At 36.9% G+C, this 18,474-nt stretch overlaps 1 protein-coding gene across 14 annotated transcripts in view; it reads left to right on the top strand.

Moving 5' to 3' along the window:
• NEB (nebulin) overlaps positions 1 to 18,474 on the top strand; it is a 206,310-nt gene that overhangs the window by 81,921 nt on the left and 105,915 nt on the right. For all 14 annotated transcript variants that reach the window (XM_063098291.1, XM_063098282.1, XM_063098237.1 and 11 more), the window contains exons 63-72: positions 206 to 310; positions 3,580 to 3,687; positions 5,529 to 5,840; positions 7,805 to 8,008; positions 8,334 to 8,438; positions 9,874 to 9,981; positions 11,178 to 11,489; positions 11,804 to 12,007; positions 13,234 to 13,338; positions 17,740 to 17,847. In XM_063098291.1, the coding sequence (XP_062954361.1) occupies positions 206 to 310; positions 3,580 to 3,687; positions 5,529 to 5,840; positions 7,805 to 8,008; positions 8,334 to 8,438; positions 9,874 to 9,981; positions 11,178 to 11,489; positions 11,804 to 12,007; positions 13,234 to 13,338; positions 17,740 to 17,847 (1,671 nt within the window). The remainder of the gene's footprint in view (positions 1 to 205; positions 311 to 3,579; positions 3,688 to 5,528; positions 5,841 to 7,804; positions 8,009 to 8,333; positions 8,439 to 9,873; positions 9,982 to 11,177; positions 11,490 to 11,803; positions 12,008 to 13,233; positions 13,339 to 17,739; positions 17,848 to 18,474) is intronic.

Genomic DNA, 18,474 nt, shown 5'->3' with positions numbered 1-18,474 from the left:
AATGTACATTTCAGATTATCAGAAGGCACTTACACATATCTGTTCCACTGTGAACTGATTACTTGAAGATGTGTATAAAATACATAATATGTTTACGATGCATTACTTTTTCCTTTTTTGTTTATAATGCTCTTGTGGCACTGAAATTTCTATTAATTATACACTGAATTTTTTTCCTGATGAATTTATATATATTTTTTGATAGCGTTTATACACAGAAGCCTGGGACAAAGACAAGACCCAGATCCACATAATGCCAGACACACCAGAAATTATGTTGGCAAGAATGAACAAAATCAACTATAGTGAGGTGAGAGAGATGCTAATTCGTTGACATTTGCATGCTGTCTCTTGTTTCAATTGATCTATTCCGTGGTGACGTTGTACTAAATGAGGAAGTGTACATATTAGCAAGCCCATTTCCTTTTCACTTTTGGTGAACATAGGGCCACATGCACCCATTTCAGAATCACAGGTGCTAAAGCAAAGAGGTCGTCCTCCCTTCCAGTAGAACAGTCCTCGTCCAACAGGTCATTGTCCTGCCTTTGTTTAAGGGTTCCCAGTGAAAAGGAGCTCATTATCTCATTAATCAGTCCACTTGTTCTGGAAAATTCCATTAGAAAGTGCTTCTGATGTACTGAGTCACAACATTTATCTCTGCAAATCCACACAATCTTCTGAAGCTATGCAGAACAATACTGTGCCCACCCACCCCGCCCATGGAGATGGAGATAGCACCAGGTGCCATCCCTGTCCCCCACCCCCCATTCTCTTTCTAATCCAAACACCCCAAGTTTCTGAACACTCATTACTTGACTCCCTGGTAAAATATGGCTCTCAGAACTGAACAAAATACTGCGAGTGAGGAATAACCAGTGTAGAATACAGTTAACTATCAATTTCCTCTTCTGGACATTTGGCCTCCTTTTCTGCACCCTGTGCTTCCAGGGTACACTGGTGGCTGTGTCACTGCTGGTGCACACAAACCTAGGGATCAGCTTAAACTCTAAGCCATTTTATGTGGGCTAAAGCTAGGTTTCCTCTATCCTGCATTTAAGCATTTGGTAATTTATCTCGATATAAAGATTGACATTTATCTCTATGCAATTTCTTCTTAGATTGAGCCCATGGGTTTAAATCTGTGGAGATGTTTGTGAATCTAAGATTCTTTCAGCTGATACATTAGTTATTTCTCCTAGCTTTGTGCCACTAGCAAGGAAAATATTGTTTCTTTGACAGCACAGATCAACAATATATTACTCTTCTCCAGAATATAACTTTGAGAATTCAGATAGAATTGCTAACATCATGAGTAATTTCATTTTGGGGGTACAGACTGTAATTTTAGTGCTTATATAACTAGCTCTTAATTGTCACCCAGAACTAAAAACATCAAGTCCTACTCTAAAATCAGAAAGGATTGAATTTTTAGCTAAACCTATAGCATAGGCCCTCTATTGTTGCAGGAAAGCATGCACTGTATGTGCAGGAATTTCAGTAAACAAAAGAGCCCCTGTTACGATCCACTCGGCATTTCTGGAATTCTCAACTCTCTGTCTTTGCTGGAAAAGCTCAGAGGTGCTATAGTGCTGCTGATAGTTCTGTGAGGCCCTGGTGCCCTTCCTCCTTTCCCCCAAGGGCCCCCTACTCCACCCACCTGGGCGACGACGCACCCAGGGATACCCCCCGCCTGTGTTAAAAAGAAGAGAATGTTGTGTTAGTTTTCTGTTTTATGTAGAATTAAGCACCAACCTCTTTTATATATATATATATATATTGCATCCTGGTGAGGGAAAGTAATTATTACTATGTAGGGTTTCAGAATTTATGCATAAAGTTGTATCTTATAATATCAAACTAATTAACTTTCAGTTTAGCATCCCAAACATGAAGGTAAAGGTAGACGTGGTGAGCTGTAACACAAGGAACTTTCGTTTTGAGCTTAAACATTCTGGATATAAAACCCATCTGATCACCAGTCCTAGCCCATGAGTAAATTGTGAAGGCCAAGAGAGTGTCTTTTAACATAAAGGGTTCAGCACATATATGTGTAAATACATACTTTTGGCTTTTTTAAACAGAGATCTCAAGCTTCTTTTGAAAAAGCCAGAAGTTCTGACTTACATTCCCAAGTGCCAACAATTGTAGCAACAATTCCTACCTTTCACCTTCATGTCATTAGCGTGGCCCCTAGGGAACCTGAACAGATCCCTGATATATGGTCTATGTAGCTGTGATGTTTGTAACAGGGATGAATGAAAAGAGCCAAAATGTCTATCAGCAATGCATTGCTAAGATAAATTATGTTGCATCTCAACCATGGAGAGAAACAAAAATGTTTTGATCATCTACTACGTGACATTGAGCTAGGTGCTTTATAAATATTGCACTTTTAATTTCCACAAAAATTCTCATTAGGTAGATATTAGTACTAAATGTCAGTTTACAGATGAGGGAACAGGTTATACAGATGCCCAGAGTCACATAGTTGATAAGTGGCAGTGACTAGATTTGAACCCCAGCTTGGGCTCCAGAGCTTCAGCTATGCATCATTGAAAAAACAGAGATGAGCCCCTGGTAAGCACTTGCTGCTGGGCTGGGTTCTGGGCCCTGAGCTGCAGATACAAAGAGCTACTTACTGACATGGAAAGACTTCCATCATCTAGCAAGTGGAAATGAGTTTGTAAAACTATGTGCACTATATTGTAAGCACCATCTTCTTATCTCAGAGTCAGGTGCTCACAGTCCAACTCCAGACTCTTCAGTCTCCTGCCGCTTCTTCCTGGGGCCTTACCCCACTTCCTTCAACACCCCGTGCTTTTACTCCCCCATGCCTTGGTTGATGGGATTCCCTGTACCCTTGACTGCCATCTTAGTCTATTGAAACCCTACTCATCACTCAAAGTTCAACTCAAAGGTATCTGCAAGAATTTCCGTGATTCTCAATTCAGAATTCATTACTCCTTCCTGGAGCTCTTGATCAATAATGTGGTTAGACTTTTCAGCAGTTGGTTCCACACGTTTTCAGTCTTCCCATAAGTTCTCCCTGAAACCTTAAAGCTGAGAGAGGTCTCGACCTCACTTTTGATTCCCAAGTAAGTACCCAGCACAGTTACAGATACAGAATCAGCGCAGAAAAATTGTGAATCGAATTCATTGCCATGATCAATAGTTAATCAAGTCTTTCACTTCTATCCACATTTTACCACCTTAGGCTCATCAGTTTCAGCTTAATTTTTCCAGTGATTTTCAAACCTGATTCATTGTTTTAACTTAAAAATTTAAAACAACATATAATATGTATGGATAGTTAATTCAATATAAGTTTCAAAGTAAAAAATAGAGGTGCAGTGTTCTCCACAGGTATCATTTGCTAAGTCTTAACTTCAGCAAACATGCAGAAGGCTTAGAACTATTCTGACTTAAGCACTATTCTGACGTCAGCACTATACTGACTTCAGCACTATTCTGCTGTACTACAGGCTCTATCTGTGGAAAACTCAGTGAATTATTTCAGTCGTCTGTCAGGTTTTGGATATAGATGTCAACATCTATCTAATTTTTTTCCCCCAAATTTAGAGTCTGTATAAACTCGCCAACGAAGAAGCAAAGAAGAAAGGCTATGACTTGCGGAGTGATGCCATCCCCATTGTGGCGGCCAAGGCCTCCAGGGACATCATCAGTGACGTGAGTCATCAGTTCCGTTCTGAGCATGGGATCAATCTGCTGTGGCATTTTCACTGAATTAAATCTTTAAAAAGAATTTTCCTGAACCCTTGAAAATATATCCCGATGTACTTGTGTGGGATTTTTCAGAAACCTAGTTTTGGGGGAAATAAAAAATTTGATGTTTTTAAGAGAGGTTTGTAACCCCTAGGACACAGCATCTTCAGTGAAAACTGGTCCACCATGGAGAGAAAGACCACTTATGTGTAAACTGTTACAGGGCAGCTGCTGGCTTGGAGATGCTTATATAAAAATAATCACTGTGCTTATAGAAAAGCTTATAGAAGCATAATTCATAAACTTATGTTCTCCTAGTGAGAATCAGGGCCTGGCTTTATGTAGCATTTTAATATGAAATACTAAAAAGTGGTGGGGCTGGCCAGTTAGTTCAGTTGGTTAGTGTGATGCTGATAACACCAAGGTCAAGGGTTCTATTGCTGTACTGGCCAGATGCCAAAAAAAAAAACCCCAAACAAAAGCCACATAATTATAATATGACATATATTATAATTCACCTTGCAAGATTATGAAAAGAAGGCAGTTGATCAGTACTAGAAGTGGCTACTGGCCCAAGCTCACACCCTTACCAATAGTTCCTGGCTGTGTAGCCCATACCTCCCAGCGTGAAGCCATCATCCTTTCCCAGTGCCCCAGGGATTCTTGAAGAATAGGCCACTGCTCTAAAAATCAACGTCCATCTCTTCTCACCAGGAAACTAAAAAAAATCAAAGCTTACTATTCAGGAATTTGGTAATACACTGTTTCTTATATTGGGAATATCATGCTAGTGACTCACTTTATTTTATATGTGTTGGACCCTTCCAGCAAATGGACTTATGCCAATAATAGTAAATAATGAAATAATACTCCTAATAACTGAGAATTATTGAGAACTCTGCTAAAAGCTTTACCTGCATTACCTCTCTTACTCTTCATAATTTCCCTAGAATGTTGATATTGTCATTATCCCCATTTTGTGTAGTGTTTAAGAAACTTACCTAAAATCAAACTCTTAGTGGGTGATGAAGTTGAGACTCCACACAACCATGTTCCTTTCCACTGTACCGTATGGCGTCCCGCGGATTCATCTGTACTTTTTCACTCAGTCATCTTTGAGACTAGAAGCATGCATTTTGGACAACTGGCTCAGATTCCAGGATAAAATCATTAAACATGGAATAATAAAAACATTGTTGACCCATGCAAGACTAGAACCCATCACCTTATTGGGAGAATGCTCTAACCAGTTGGGTTGCTACATCAACTTAACTAGTATAATCAGTTTTCAAAATGTTGATAAAAATTGGCCACTACCACTGAATGCATGACTCCAATATGAAATGAATTCTCCTCTGTTGCTACTACAGGTCATTTCTGACCTAGAGTAATTCATGCTTTCAAGAACCAGTCACTCATTTTGCTGTTTATTAAACACAACACACCACCAAGGGCATTCCTTTCCCAACATGCTTTTAATGCGTAAGATCCAATTCTCTGGATTTCCTGGTTCAAATGGCCCCGTCCTGACTTCCACAATTGAACTCTCCCCACCATGTGAGCTTCCTGGCTCCAGAATTATTCTATATTATCAATCTATAAGTGATTTGGGGTATACACTACAATTACATGAATTTCATTTATTTTACTACCTCTATAGGCTTCCAGGATAAAGGTCAGGATACTGGCTTGAGTTCATGTTTATTAGCAAAAGTCAGTTGAACTATGATTTAAGCAAGATGATTTTGTACACGTAGCCTCTAACGGTTTGCAATAAAAGCCTAATTTGTACATTTTCATTTCAGTATAAATACAAAGATGGTTACCGCAAGCAGCTTGGCCACCACATTGGAGCCCGGGACATTAAGGACGACCCCAAGATGATGTGGTCCATGCACGTGGCCAAGATCCAGAGTGACAGAGAGTACAAGAAGGACTTTGAGAAGTGGAAAACCAAGTTCAGCAGCCCAGTGGACATGCTGGGGGTGGTGCTGGCCAAGAAGTGCCAGACCTTAGTCAGTGACATAGACTACAAGAACTACCTGCACGAGTGGACGTGTCTGCCCGACCAGAGCGATGTCATCCACGCTCGGCAGGCCTATGACCTCCAGAGTGACGTGAGTATAGCATCCATAGCAGAGCTGTGTGTAGAAATAATTTAAACTATGCGAAAGTTATTCTTTGTATACAATCCATTGACCTACTTAAGCTAAGATTTATTGAATCACAGTATAATTTTATTGCTTCATTATGAAACATTAATAGGTTTCATAAGAGAGTGAAGTGTACAAGGTGGACTTAGTCTTATAAAAACAAAACTGGATTAAGTAATGTTAGAATTTAGGGTCCACCAGAGGGAGACATTTTCTTTTATTCTATTAGGGGAGAAAGAATGCATTTTTATTTAAAAAAGAAATTACTCTGGAATTTGTTTTGGGTTTCCCTGGAAAACAAATAAGGTTATAATTATTAGGATGCTAATCCCTGCTACAAGGCCAAATGTTTTTCTTATGAAATAAAAGAAGTCGCTGTGTCTGTAAGCTAAGTGTCGTTTCACTGACACCTCCTTCTCTTAGCGTGGCTCTCTCTTTATGGAGGGTCACATGGTAATGACAGAACCTAGCATCTATTGGAAGCAGACTATCTATTCTCAAATGTGGGTGTGATAAGCACATTTCCTGCACTGTATAGTATGTAAACATTAGAAGAAATTACTAAGCATTAGAGGGCTTTAAAGAATAAAATGAATTCATAATAATTATATATTAATTGAGTGTTTCTAGAAATGGTACAACCCACCTGAGAAAGCTCCCACATCTGTTCTGTAGCTTTCAACATACAGAGCCCTGTGTTTTGCAGTTCTCTCCAAAAAGAAAGATTTTGCCTGCATATGAAAGGTTGTTAAAAAGGGCTGATGTCACCCATGGAATGAGAACACTGACAGACTGCCTGCCATCTGTCTGTTTGTTGGGTGCCTTCTCTAAATTTCTCCCTCACCCTGTGATGTGGCCTCAATAATGTGGGTAGCATTTGAAAGTTAAAAAGCACTCCAGAGGTATAAAATGTCATTGTTTTCATTGTTGCTATTGATATTTAGGGGGCAGTAACTAGTCAGCCCAGGACAAATTCCAATAGTCTTTCTGTCTGGATCGCAAAATACCAGTTCTTATTTTCTACTTAATTGCTGTTACACGTGAAATCCTTCCAATGAGCTGAGCAAAAGAGCAACACCATTGTTGTGGAGTAGTTATGAATACCTAATGGGTACATAGAAATTTTTAGCCAAAAAGTAATGATTTAAAATAAAGTGAGAAGTAAAGATATGGCAAGATTATTCGAGAAAGGAGTCCATGCTTCCATTCTGAGAACTTGATGGGGAAGGGCATGGTCATTTATTGGCCTGAATCTCGCACAGTGTTACTACTGTGCTGTCGAAGGTCTACCTTGGGGCTTCAGAGGTTCAGCATTATTATTACATTTTAACTTCTCTCTCTCTCTTTTTTTTTTTAACAAGCATTGCAGATATTTTGAAATATAAGAAAAGATACAAAGAAGGCAATAATAATCCAACATAATCTAACCACTAAAAAAGTCTACTCCTATTCATATCATTTATCCACCCACATTGTTTCATGTTATTTTTTCAATTAATATTACATTAATGACATTTCTTCATGTTATCAGTATTTTAGAAAATGAGGCTCTTAATAGCTGCACAGTGTTTCATTTGGCTAGGCCTAAGATTGGCTGATTGAATGATCAGTCATGCTGGACATGTGTGTGGTTTACCTCTCTCTGGGTTGGTTTCTTTTCCTGTGCACACGGGCGGGCATCATAGTTGTAGTAACACTCACTGAACCAACTGACAGAACATGTTAGGATCACTCCTCTCCTAACAACCTAACATACTAACTTTTTATTATGGCTAGGAGACATAAGTCCTCTTTTAGTCTGCCTGACACAATGAGCTTGTTTTCTATGAAAAGAAAATAGAACCGCACTTTATTATTGGTTCCATTTGCATCTGTACCCTAAATCTTTTGGTCTTGATGAATAGTTTCTGCCTTTTTTCTCTTCTTAGAATATTTACAAGTCAGATCTCCAGTGGCTGAGAGGCATTGGCTGGGTCCCCATCGGGTCTGTGGATGTGGTCAAGTGCAAGAGAGCTGCAGAGATACTGAGTGATAACATCTACCGCCAGCCTCCAGACAAGCTGAAGTTTACGAGTGTGCCGGATTCCCTGGAACAGGTGCTGGCCAAGAACAACGCCATCACCATGAACAAGGTGAGCGCCAGCTGCCTCAAGCTTTTCCAAGATGCCGAAACATATTACATTTTAATGACCTGTGGAGTTTAAAATTACCCATGAAGTTGCAGGGTCACTAAATTTACCTTTTAAATTACATTCTTGAAATCCTTTAAATAATTTCTATTATTTCTAGTTTTAACCTTGATAGCTAGCAGTAAGACCCAAACTTCCAGTGGAATACCTTATATCCAAGTCTGGCTTATTTTTCCTGATTAGGTCAATAATAACCCTGTTCTAATTTGACTTTCTGCAATTCCTATTTTAAAAAGGTTTTTGATCAAAATCGTGTCTTCTTTTATAGCGTTTATACACAGAGGCTTGGGACAAAGACAAGACTCAAATTCATATAATGCCTGATACGCCCGAGATCATGCTGGCAAGGCAGAACAAAATCAACTACAGTGAGGTAGGGGCAGAGTCCTGCAGTGCTACGCTTATTTTGTTGCTGTGTGTTTTTCTGCACTTAGTTTTGTGGAGATTCTCAGGCTTCAGCCATCATTAATGCATGTGGCTCTTTCATATGAACATTCAGCTGGTCTAACCTTTCATCGCTAGGCTGAATATTATGTTTTATAGGATTCCACGGGGAAACTGAAGTGACATTGTCTTTTCTGTTTACAGCCATTCTCAGCAGGACTGAGTAGTATTTTTGGCATATCCAAGGGGTAGAATTATCATATAAAATTCTGGCCCATTATTTATACTAAAATATTATTTGTTGTTTATCTGAAATTCAAGTTCAACTGGGTGAGCTATATTTTTACTTGCTAAATCTGGCACCCCTACCAAGGAGGCCTCTAATAATGTGTACCTCTTCCCCACCTAGGTCCTGAGTAGGAGAGAGAAATAAAACAAAGGAACAGAAACAGAGGTCAAAAATCTCACTTTTTTTTTTTACTATAGGACACATTTGTATGAGGGCTGGATGAGCCTGCTAACTGAGTTTCAGAATTAGGTTTTCCTACCCAGGTGATCTACTCACCCCCCTCAGAGGGAAGACCCTGCTTAGAGCACAGAGAAACTGAGGCAGACACTAGGCTTGCTCCTAGAGGAACAAGGGGACAGCTGAGCTAAGTGCGCCCACCAATTCCATCCCTGCCAGTTAGATATATCAGTAAATAGCTGTATCTGTACGGAGCAGAGAGAGAGAAGGGGCAGAGGAAGGCTAGAGTTCAAATCACTGAACTTCTTTTATAAAAAGAAAACCTCAGGCATGGGAAGAAGTGTTCTCCATTAACAGCACTGATTATTGATTTTTTAATTTGATTTTTTATAGATGCATGTTTTACTAAAATAATAAAACCAAAATTTAGAATCTTAAAGTTGAGATTATAGTCAAGTTACCTATGTTTTAAGTTATACTTAAATTTTTCTGATTTGTTCTTTAAACATTATGAAATATTATGTGATTGTCATAAAAATTTTAAGTAATAAAGAAAATAATAAAAGTATATATTTATATATAAATGAATAATCTCAAGCATATTGTTCTGCCTTTCTTTTTCATTTAGCAGTATTTATGAATTGATGCTTTGTCCCTCAATCTTTATTACAAGATTATATTAATCTATGTTGATATGCATGTTATATTAATCTGCAAATGATATGTATTAATCTATGATGATATGTATGATAGATTAATATATCAATCTATGTTAACACCCACTGATATGTCTCATTTGTTTCTAATGCTATATAGTATTTTTTGTAGAAAATATAATTTACTTGCTTTTCACTATTGTCAGAAACTTAGATTGTTCAAGTTATATAGTATATGTCACTTAATAATCTCCAAATTGTTGCTGTCAAACCTTTTTCTTTAAATCTTTGACTTTCTACAGAGTCTGTATAAACTTGCCAATGAAGAAGCAAAAAAGAAAGGCTATGACTTGCGAATCGATGCCATCCCCATCGTGGCAGCCAAGGCCTCCAGGGACATCGCCAGTGACGTGAGTATCAACACCCCAGATATTTATGTGGATGGATTGGGCGGGCAGGCAGGATCATTATTACAATAGGAAAGTGCATCTGGGTGCCAGTTAGAGCACATTGGCTGACTTGTTTTTCTAAATCAAAGAAATATTTTTCATTTGAAAAAACTCATATTTTTAACTCCAAAAGGCTTTAACATCCAGGTTCCATGGGGGAGAGGGTGTTCTAAACTTCAGTATAAAATTAAATCTGCATCTACAATTTTTCATATCTACAATTATGGGAAATTTATCTCCACATTTTGAAGACATAGCCCTCATAGAAAAAAGAAAATGCCAGAAGAGTTTTTAAAAAATGATTTGGTTACATGTATTGGTTCAACGTCAGATAAAGAGCTGGTACAGACTGGTCTAGGAAAATTCCCCATTCCCCATTCTGTGTGTTATTTTGAAATGTAAACAGAAAAACAAAAACAACCAAAACCAACAAAATGGTGAATTTGATTTCTCTTTCTGCGGTCCCTGAAAGAAGTGGGACCTTAGATGGAGAATTCAGACTTCTGTAAATATACATTAGGATTTGTGTGATGTTGTGGCCCAAATTAGAGACAAAATATCCAGAACCAGCCCTTATCACCACCACAACACAATGCTGTCTCGTAGGTGGACTGTGCATTTTCTCACTTCAGGAATTTCAGACAAACGTCAGCCATACTTGATCTCCAACAGGGAAGGGCATGTGGGACGGAGACACGACTCAGTCCATTGCAGGGAGTCAGGTGACTCAGCAAAAGTCGGCAGAACCAGATTTGGGATGGGTATTGGGTGGCTTGGGTGGGGAAATAAATGGTATCTGTGGACTCAGCAATAGCATTCTCAAAATCCTATGTAAGACTTCCAGGATAGTGGTTTCACGGGCCCAGGATGAAAAAAGAGCAGTATACAGTACCGATTGTTCTTCTGAAAAGTGTTTCTGCCTTAATTTCCGGGGACTTATGTCTGAAAACCATAGGACTATGTAATTTGGCCTGTCTTGTTAGGAGACTATTGCCATGAAGTCTAATTAGAGCTTAGGATGAGGAGATAAGTTGATATTCAGATGATTCCATTTTTCTGCGAGAATTAGCAATTTTAAAATAAGGAAGTTTTAAATTAATAAGATTCTTAACTCTTTCTATTCATTTTTATTTTTGAAACGACCACTTTCATTTCAGTATAAATACAAAGATGGTTACCGCAAGCAGCTTGGCCACCACATTGGAGCCCGGGACATTAAGGACGACCCCAAGATGATGTGGTCCATGCATGCAGCCAAGATTCAGAGTGACAGGGAGTACAAGAAGGACTTTGAGAAGTGGAAAACCAAGTTCAGCAGCCCAGTGGACATGCTGGGGGTGGTGCAGGCCAAGAAGTGTCAGATCCTAGTTAGTGACATAGACTATAAGAACTACCTGCACGAGTGGACGTGCCTGCCTGACCAGAGTGACGTCATCCACGCTCGGCAGGCCTATGACCTCCAGAGCGACGTGAGTACTGAGATCCATGGTAACCACACTCATGATAGTAATACATAGGAACACATGGACAATGGTCTAGGATCAGACAGAATCGTCAGAGGGGATGACATTTCTTCTCTCTGTTCCTTATTTTTTATGCCCCTTTGCCCCGTACTATTTTTAAAAGAGGGAATGAAATACCATGAGACTATGTCTAAATTAGCCTTCATATTTTATAAGAGGTAGACCTGAAATTTGACTATCCAAGTTTTACAATCTTTTTTTTTGAAATCAAGTGTCTTAACAACTTCAGTAATACTTGCTTTTGTGTTTGATCTCACCAGAATATTTACAAGTCAGATCTCCAGTGGCTGAGAGGCATTGGCTGGGTCCCCATTGGGTCTGTGGACGTGGTCAAGTGCAAGAGAGCTGCAGAGATACTGAGTGATAACATTTACCGCCAACCTCCAGACAAGCTGAAGTTTACTAGTGTGCCAGATACCTTGGAACAGGTGCTGGCCAAGAATAACGCCATCACCATGAACAAGGTAAGCCCCAATTTGGGAAAAAATGAAACAAGGCTGTATGTCATTTAGAAGACCTATGATTAATTAAGTTGGTCTTTGTATTAATTCATTTCTGTTGCTTATAACTGAATACCTGAAATTGAGTAGGATATAAAGAAACAGTATTTATTGCTTACAGTTTCAGAGCCTGGGAAGTCCAAAGTCCATGGAATACATCTGGTGAGGGCCTTGTTCTTGCTTCTGGTGACTGCAGCAATGCAGGGTATCACATGTCGAATGGTTTGAGTAAGAGAGAGCTAACCTGCTCACTTGATCTCCTTATGAAGCCATCAGAACCACGCCCATTACTCCATGAATGGATCAATCCATTCACCAAAGCACAGTTCTCAGAATCTAATCACCTCTGAAAAGGCCCTATTTTTCGATTACCATAACAGAATTTCCCACCCTTTTAATGTTATTACAAAGGGGATTAAATTTCAATGAGTTTTGGGGAGACATTCAATACATAGCATTATTTTTTGTTTTATCCAATTAAATCACTATCCAATGCATAATTATTTGGTTGAGTTCTCCTTCAGTGACATAAGTATTCCAAAAATATATGGGGGAACTTCTGTTTTGATGTTTCTTGTGAAGTAGCCAGAGTTAAGAATAGGACAGCTGTTTGGGATTCAAATTATTTGAAGTCAGAGAGTTACACATGGTTTGGTATCAAGGTTTCTTTCTTGCTGGATATATATGTAGGTAAGCACAGAAAGAACAAGTAAGATGCAAATCTCTATAACATTTATCAAAAATAAATCTGGAGAATGGTGTATCCAGGCCTATTGTTAGTAAACAAGCCATGGCAAACAAACAAAACCATGGGAAGGATTTGTTAACATAGCCGCAGTACAGATACGGATGTATATATATGCTTGGGAAATACTTGCTTTTAATTTAATTGGAGTGGGGGTGACCCAGTAACCAAACACACACACACAAATACATATTTTATATTTTTTATATATTTGTGTGTATATTCTTATATATATATATATTTTTTTATATTTTGGTATATGTTTATATTTAGTTACAATAAATATCCAGTAATATCAGAGTGGTTGAAAAGAGTATTAACACACAGCACAAAGTGTAGCTAGCAAGGAAGCTGGCTGACAATTTTGTCATGATCTCTTAATTAGGAAGTCCTGGTTATGACAAACTTTGTTTTTCTAAGTTATTAACTTTTTTGTCTTTCACAGCGATTATACACAGAAGCCTGGGATAAAGAGAAAACTCAAGTCCATATTATGCCTGACACACCTGAAATTATGTTAGCAAGACAAAATAAAATAAACTATAGTGAGGTAAGACCACTTGTTTTATTTCCTTGATCTGACCACATTGATTTTTGCTGTTGTAGAAATGTCATAATTATGCATTTAATTCTCATGTGGGCTTAGTTAGCTTAGTTTTGTTTTTTTATGCCCATTAGCCTACCTTAAATGTATACATCACTGTATTCAAAAATTGGTAAAAAGAAAAATAAACACAAAAATGTCTCCACATCAGGAGGAAAAAGAAAACCCTCAAAGTCAACTACTAATGACTGAAACATATTATACTTTTAATTAAAAAGTTATTGCTACTTTTCACATTAGTACTTGCTTCAAAATTTGTTCTGAAGTTTGTTTTCTTCAGTTACCTCATCTGTAGAATGCCTATCTTGAACAATTTTTGTGTTGACTGAGTGAGGTAAACTGTATAACATGCCCAGTGCAGAGCCTGGTGCAAAATAGTTGCTTCATAAACTTTAATTTCTTATTTTTACACTCAAGTCACCATAAAAATTAGATGTATTTAATATGCTCAAAATAATTTGAGGTTTATCTACAGGAACTGAAAGGAGAATTCTTCAATTCACCCATTTCAAAACTGCTCAAGGACAATAAAAAACATTCTTTTATCTCCAGACTCACTAAACTTTCCACCACATATCTTTGTAGTCCAGAAATACCGCTACATAAATAGCTTCTGTTCAATTGCTCTTGCCAAAGTCAAACATTTATATGGTTGATTCAAGAAGAATACTGATTTCTTACATGTTTATGTATCTTCATTAATAACAATGACAAAAAGAGGACAAACTTTTCTTCATTTGGAAAACTGGAAAATTTAAGTACTCATTTTTAAGATGATCAAATTTATTATTTTACCCATATTAATTACTTTTGCCTATGATAATGTAGCCTGAAAGAGGAGGCATACTTATATCAAATAACCATGACAAGTAAAATGAGGAGGATATGATTTTGCTTTTTCCAGCATTATAAAACAGACCCAAGGATAAGCCTGATCGTAAATTTTTATTGGCCTTGACTTCAGTCACTTTTGAATAAGCAATTTTCTCTTGGCCACAGAGCTTCTCTGTTGGATTAGCTTCTCCTGAGAGGCTTGTCTTACCCAAGGCAGATGAAGTTAGTTTCTTTCCCAGATTTTAATGAAGCTCTTAAGCCTCTCCCTTTTGTTTACGTTAGGTGAGTTGAAGTAGATTTTTCTTTTAAACTGTTGACAGGAAATTGGGCTGTTTTTTAATTCTAAAATTTTCAGCTGGATTTACTTTCCTTAAAATTGCATGAACATGTTAATACTCTGAATACTGTCTTCTGATGATTAGATTTCAGAATGGCATACTTGAATTTCTTCTCAAGCCATTACCTACAGAAACTTTATTCTATACTTCACTTCAAAACAAATACATCTTATTTTATTTTCTTTAAAATTTTCGTTTACCTATTCTAGTTCTCTTGGTTAAGTATCTTACCCAACAAGCTTTAAAATGTAGCCTTGAGGGTATCTAAAAGCATTCTTCTCTTTGAAGCATCTTTTAAAAATGTTGCATCTTTTTTAAATGTTGAAAGAATTAAGGAAATCTAATTGGCCAGAAGCCATGAAATGATTCAAGCACATTCTTCTCACTTATACTATAAGGAAAAATTTGAGCATTTATTCTTCAAATGAAAAATATAATAGATGAAATATTTGACTCTCTAATTACAAAAGAAACATTTCTAGAAATATTTAAGAAAAACAAATTCTCTGGATTCAACTCAAAGATATTAAATTTATTCTTATTTTTACATTAGCTTTTCCTTGTAAAATCAAATCTTGAAAAGAATGTAAATTGTCACATCTTAATAATTCACATTATATACATACAATAATGTCCCTCTAGGATTCTTAAGTCATTCAAAATCAAGTGCCTCTGCATCATATTTAAAATCTAGATACTATTCCAGCATTCTTCATTCAATCTAATTTGAGAGTGGGGCACAATAATGAATAAATAGTTTTTATTATTTCTGCCACATTTTTAAAAGATTTTTTTTACACTTAAGATTTTTCTTTACACAGACACTGTGATAAGTACACTGGACAATATGAAGTAAAAAAATATATAAAGCCCTAAAGAATTGTAGATCGCTGATGTTTTTCCCTTTAAATTACAGTGATTTCTAAATCCTTTTCTAGAACTACTTACTGGTACTATGTTTTATCCAACACAATAAATCTTTTAATGGAGGAAAGGGGGAAACTGATATTAAAGCTTAAATTATTCAATTGCAGGCTGATTTAAGGGACACATCTCTGCATTTGGGTATAGAGATGAGCTGCCTTCAAATCTCAGCTATTCTTGAGGTTGCACAAAAGTTTTCCAAGGGATATGCTGACATGGATGATTTGAAGCAAATCAGTTAACATAGCTTTATTATTTATTTATTTATTTATTTATTTTTTCTTAGGGATAAATATTTATTTTATTTATTTATTTATTTTTGGCTGCTAGCCAGTACAGTGGTCAAACCCTGGACCTTGGTGTTACCGGCACCACGCTCTAACCAGCTGAGCTAAATGGCCAGCCTCTAGGGACAAATTTTATTTTAACTACTGTATATGCTGTCTTCTAAATTACCTGCCTGAGAATGCCTCTGCAATTTAAGTGGTGCTCCATTTCTTTCAAGTCACTCTTCTTTGTTTTAAAACAAGAAAGGCCCAGTTTCAAGGTGAGAAAAGAAACTAGGTGACTAAATGCCACCCATAGTGTTGAATTGAATTCTGAATAGAAAATCAACATTATTATAAAGAACAGTATTGAGACAGTTGATGAAATTCAACTGTTTACTTCATGTTAGGCAGCAAAAGATAATAGTGTTGGACAGTAATACTGTATCAGGATTAAATTTCCTGAATTTGATAAACATATTGTGGTTATGTAAAAATGTCTTTATTCCTAGGAGATACATATTGAAGCATTTAGGGGAGAAGGTCATGTTGTCTACAATCTTCTCTCGATCGGTTCAATTGAAAATTATAAAAAGAAAGAAAAAAGAATGCACACACACACACACACACACAGATAGATAAAGCAAATATGGCAAAAAGGTTGATAAATTGAGTAGTTGAATATTCATTGTACTGTTGTTGCAACTTTTCTGTAAGTTTGGAATTTTTAAAAATAAGGAAAATATGCATTTAAAATATTAAAGCATACATTAAAATATTTGACTAACTACAACTATATACAGATTTTATTTTTAAAAAAAGAAGAAAAAGAAAAAAGGCATACCTGCCCCAGTAGTTACTGTGATACATGCCTGAGAGTATTAAATCAAAACAAAACTCTGCCAAATAGATAATTTAATTTATTAGTGCCCATCAAGATCTTTTTCAATCAAGACACCATGAGCTCTTATAGGTCACAAAAATCTCATTAAGAGATCCATTAAATTTATACTTTTATGTTTAAAAATTGCTTATCAAAATGTACATTTTGTTTTGATTTATTGAATACCAATATTATTTAAAATTTATTTTGTTTTAAGAGGTGTATTAGTCCGTTTCTGTTTGTAACAAAATACCTGAAATTGGGTCATTTATAAAGAAATAAAATTTATTGCTTACAGTTCAGAGACTGTCCAAAGTCCAGGGAAAACATCTGGTGGGGCCTTGTTCTTGGTGGTGACTCTACAACGACAGAGGGTACCACATGGCAAAATGGCTGAGCCCAAGAGGGAGCTAACCCTTCACTCACTCTCCTTTTAAAGCCATCAGAACCACACCCATCATTCTGTGAATGGATCAATCCATTCACCAAGACACAGTCCTCACAACTTAATCAGCTTCTAAAGGCCCCACCTTTCAATTACCATAATAAGATTTCCCATCGTCTTAGTACTGTCACAGTGGGGATTAAGTTTCAATGAGCTTTGGGGGGTCATTCAGTTTCCAGCAAAGAGGATACAGAATTGGTCAAAATTTTTGTAAGCGGCTCACAAAAAAAGTCTAAAGACTATTGGTATAGAGGATTTGTTTAATGATGGAGCACCTGTGTTTTGCTTTCTGTGTGTATCTGTCCTGCCACAGAAACTGAGCAGTGTTGATGTTTTCTCAATTCACAGAAAAAAACGAATTATATCAATTTTGTGTTTTTAACTCCTAATCTAAACACATTTGAGAACTATTTATATAATGTATAAAATCTATAAGGATTTGTGCAGAGAATTTGTGATGTGAAACTTGCTGAATATGAAATTTCCATTTCAAGAAATAGCTTGAATAAATAGAGAGTAAGAGAAAGAGTTCCTTTCTAAAGTTAAGGCTGAACATGCCAGTGCACTGTTACATCCAATAGTAGTTCTCCTTTGACAAAATACATTTTGAGAGTGAAAGTGAGTTCTGAATCTAAAAGCTACTACATGTTTCCTCAGAATATCTATCGCCAGGCCATGGAAGAAGCCAAGAAAGAAGGCTATGACTTGAGAAGTGACGCCATTCCCATTGTGGCTGCCAAGGCCTCCCGGGATATTGCCAGTGATGTAAGAGATGATCAAGTCCTAACATTTGTTACCATCAGGCCAGCCACCTACATGGGGAATCACATTATTGGAATACAGCTGGAACTCTTTCTAACCATAATCCACCTTAATCTCCTTTATTGCATAGGCAAATAAATTGAGGCTTGAGACAGCAGATAGCTTGCCCAAGTTCACAAGCAACATAGAAGCAAAGCCTAGAATATAACGTAGTTCCTTTAACTTATCTTTTGGTCTTTACTTGATAGGAGCACCTTGACTAAAGTTAGATGGACATATAATGAGCCACTCATAAAACCTCATGAGCTCTCCTTAAGATACACTCAAGGCAAAATACCAGGAAAGAAGCAGGCTTAACTGAGTTCTTTCCCATCACTTGAATAAGGATATAGGATAGCAAAAAAAGCTAAAAATCTCCTTGCTATGGGGTCCACAGAATCAATATTTCTTTACCCTAAAAATGAAGACATCAGATTCCTAGAGATCTTAAATATTAATCCAAGAGTAGAAAAATCATCCTTTTTTTTGTAGGTTTAAAGAAATTTTTAATTGTGGTGGGAAAAGAATATAAAATTTACTATCTTGACATTTGTAAGTGTACAGTTCAGTAATGTTAAGTATATTCACGTT

Source organism: Cynocephalus volans, chromosome 1, assembly GCF_027409185.1.
Source record: "Cynocephalus volans isolate mCynVol1 chromosome 1, mCynVol1.pri, whole genome shotgun sequence".
Classification (NCBI taxonomy): domain Eukaryota; kingdom Metazoa; phylum Chordata; class Mammalia; order Dermoptera; family Cynocephalidae; genus Cynocephalus; species Cynocephalus volans.
Note: the sequence above shows the minus strand (reverse complement) of the source record. Positions and strands in the feature narration are given on the sequence as shown.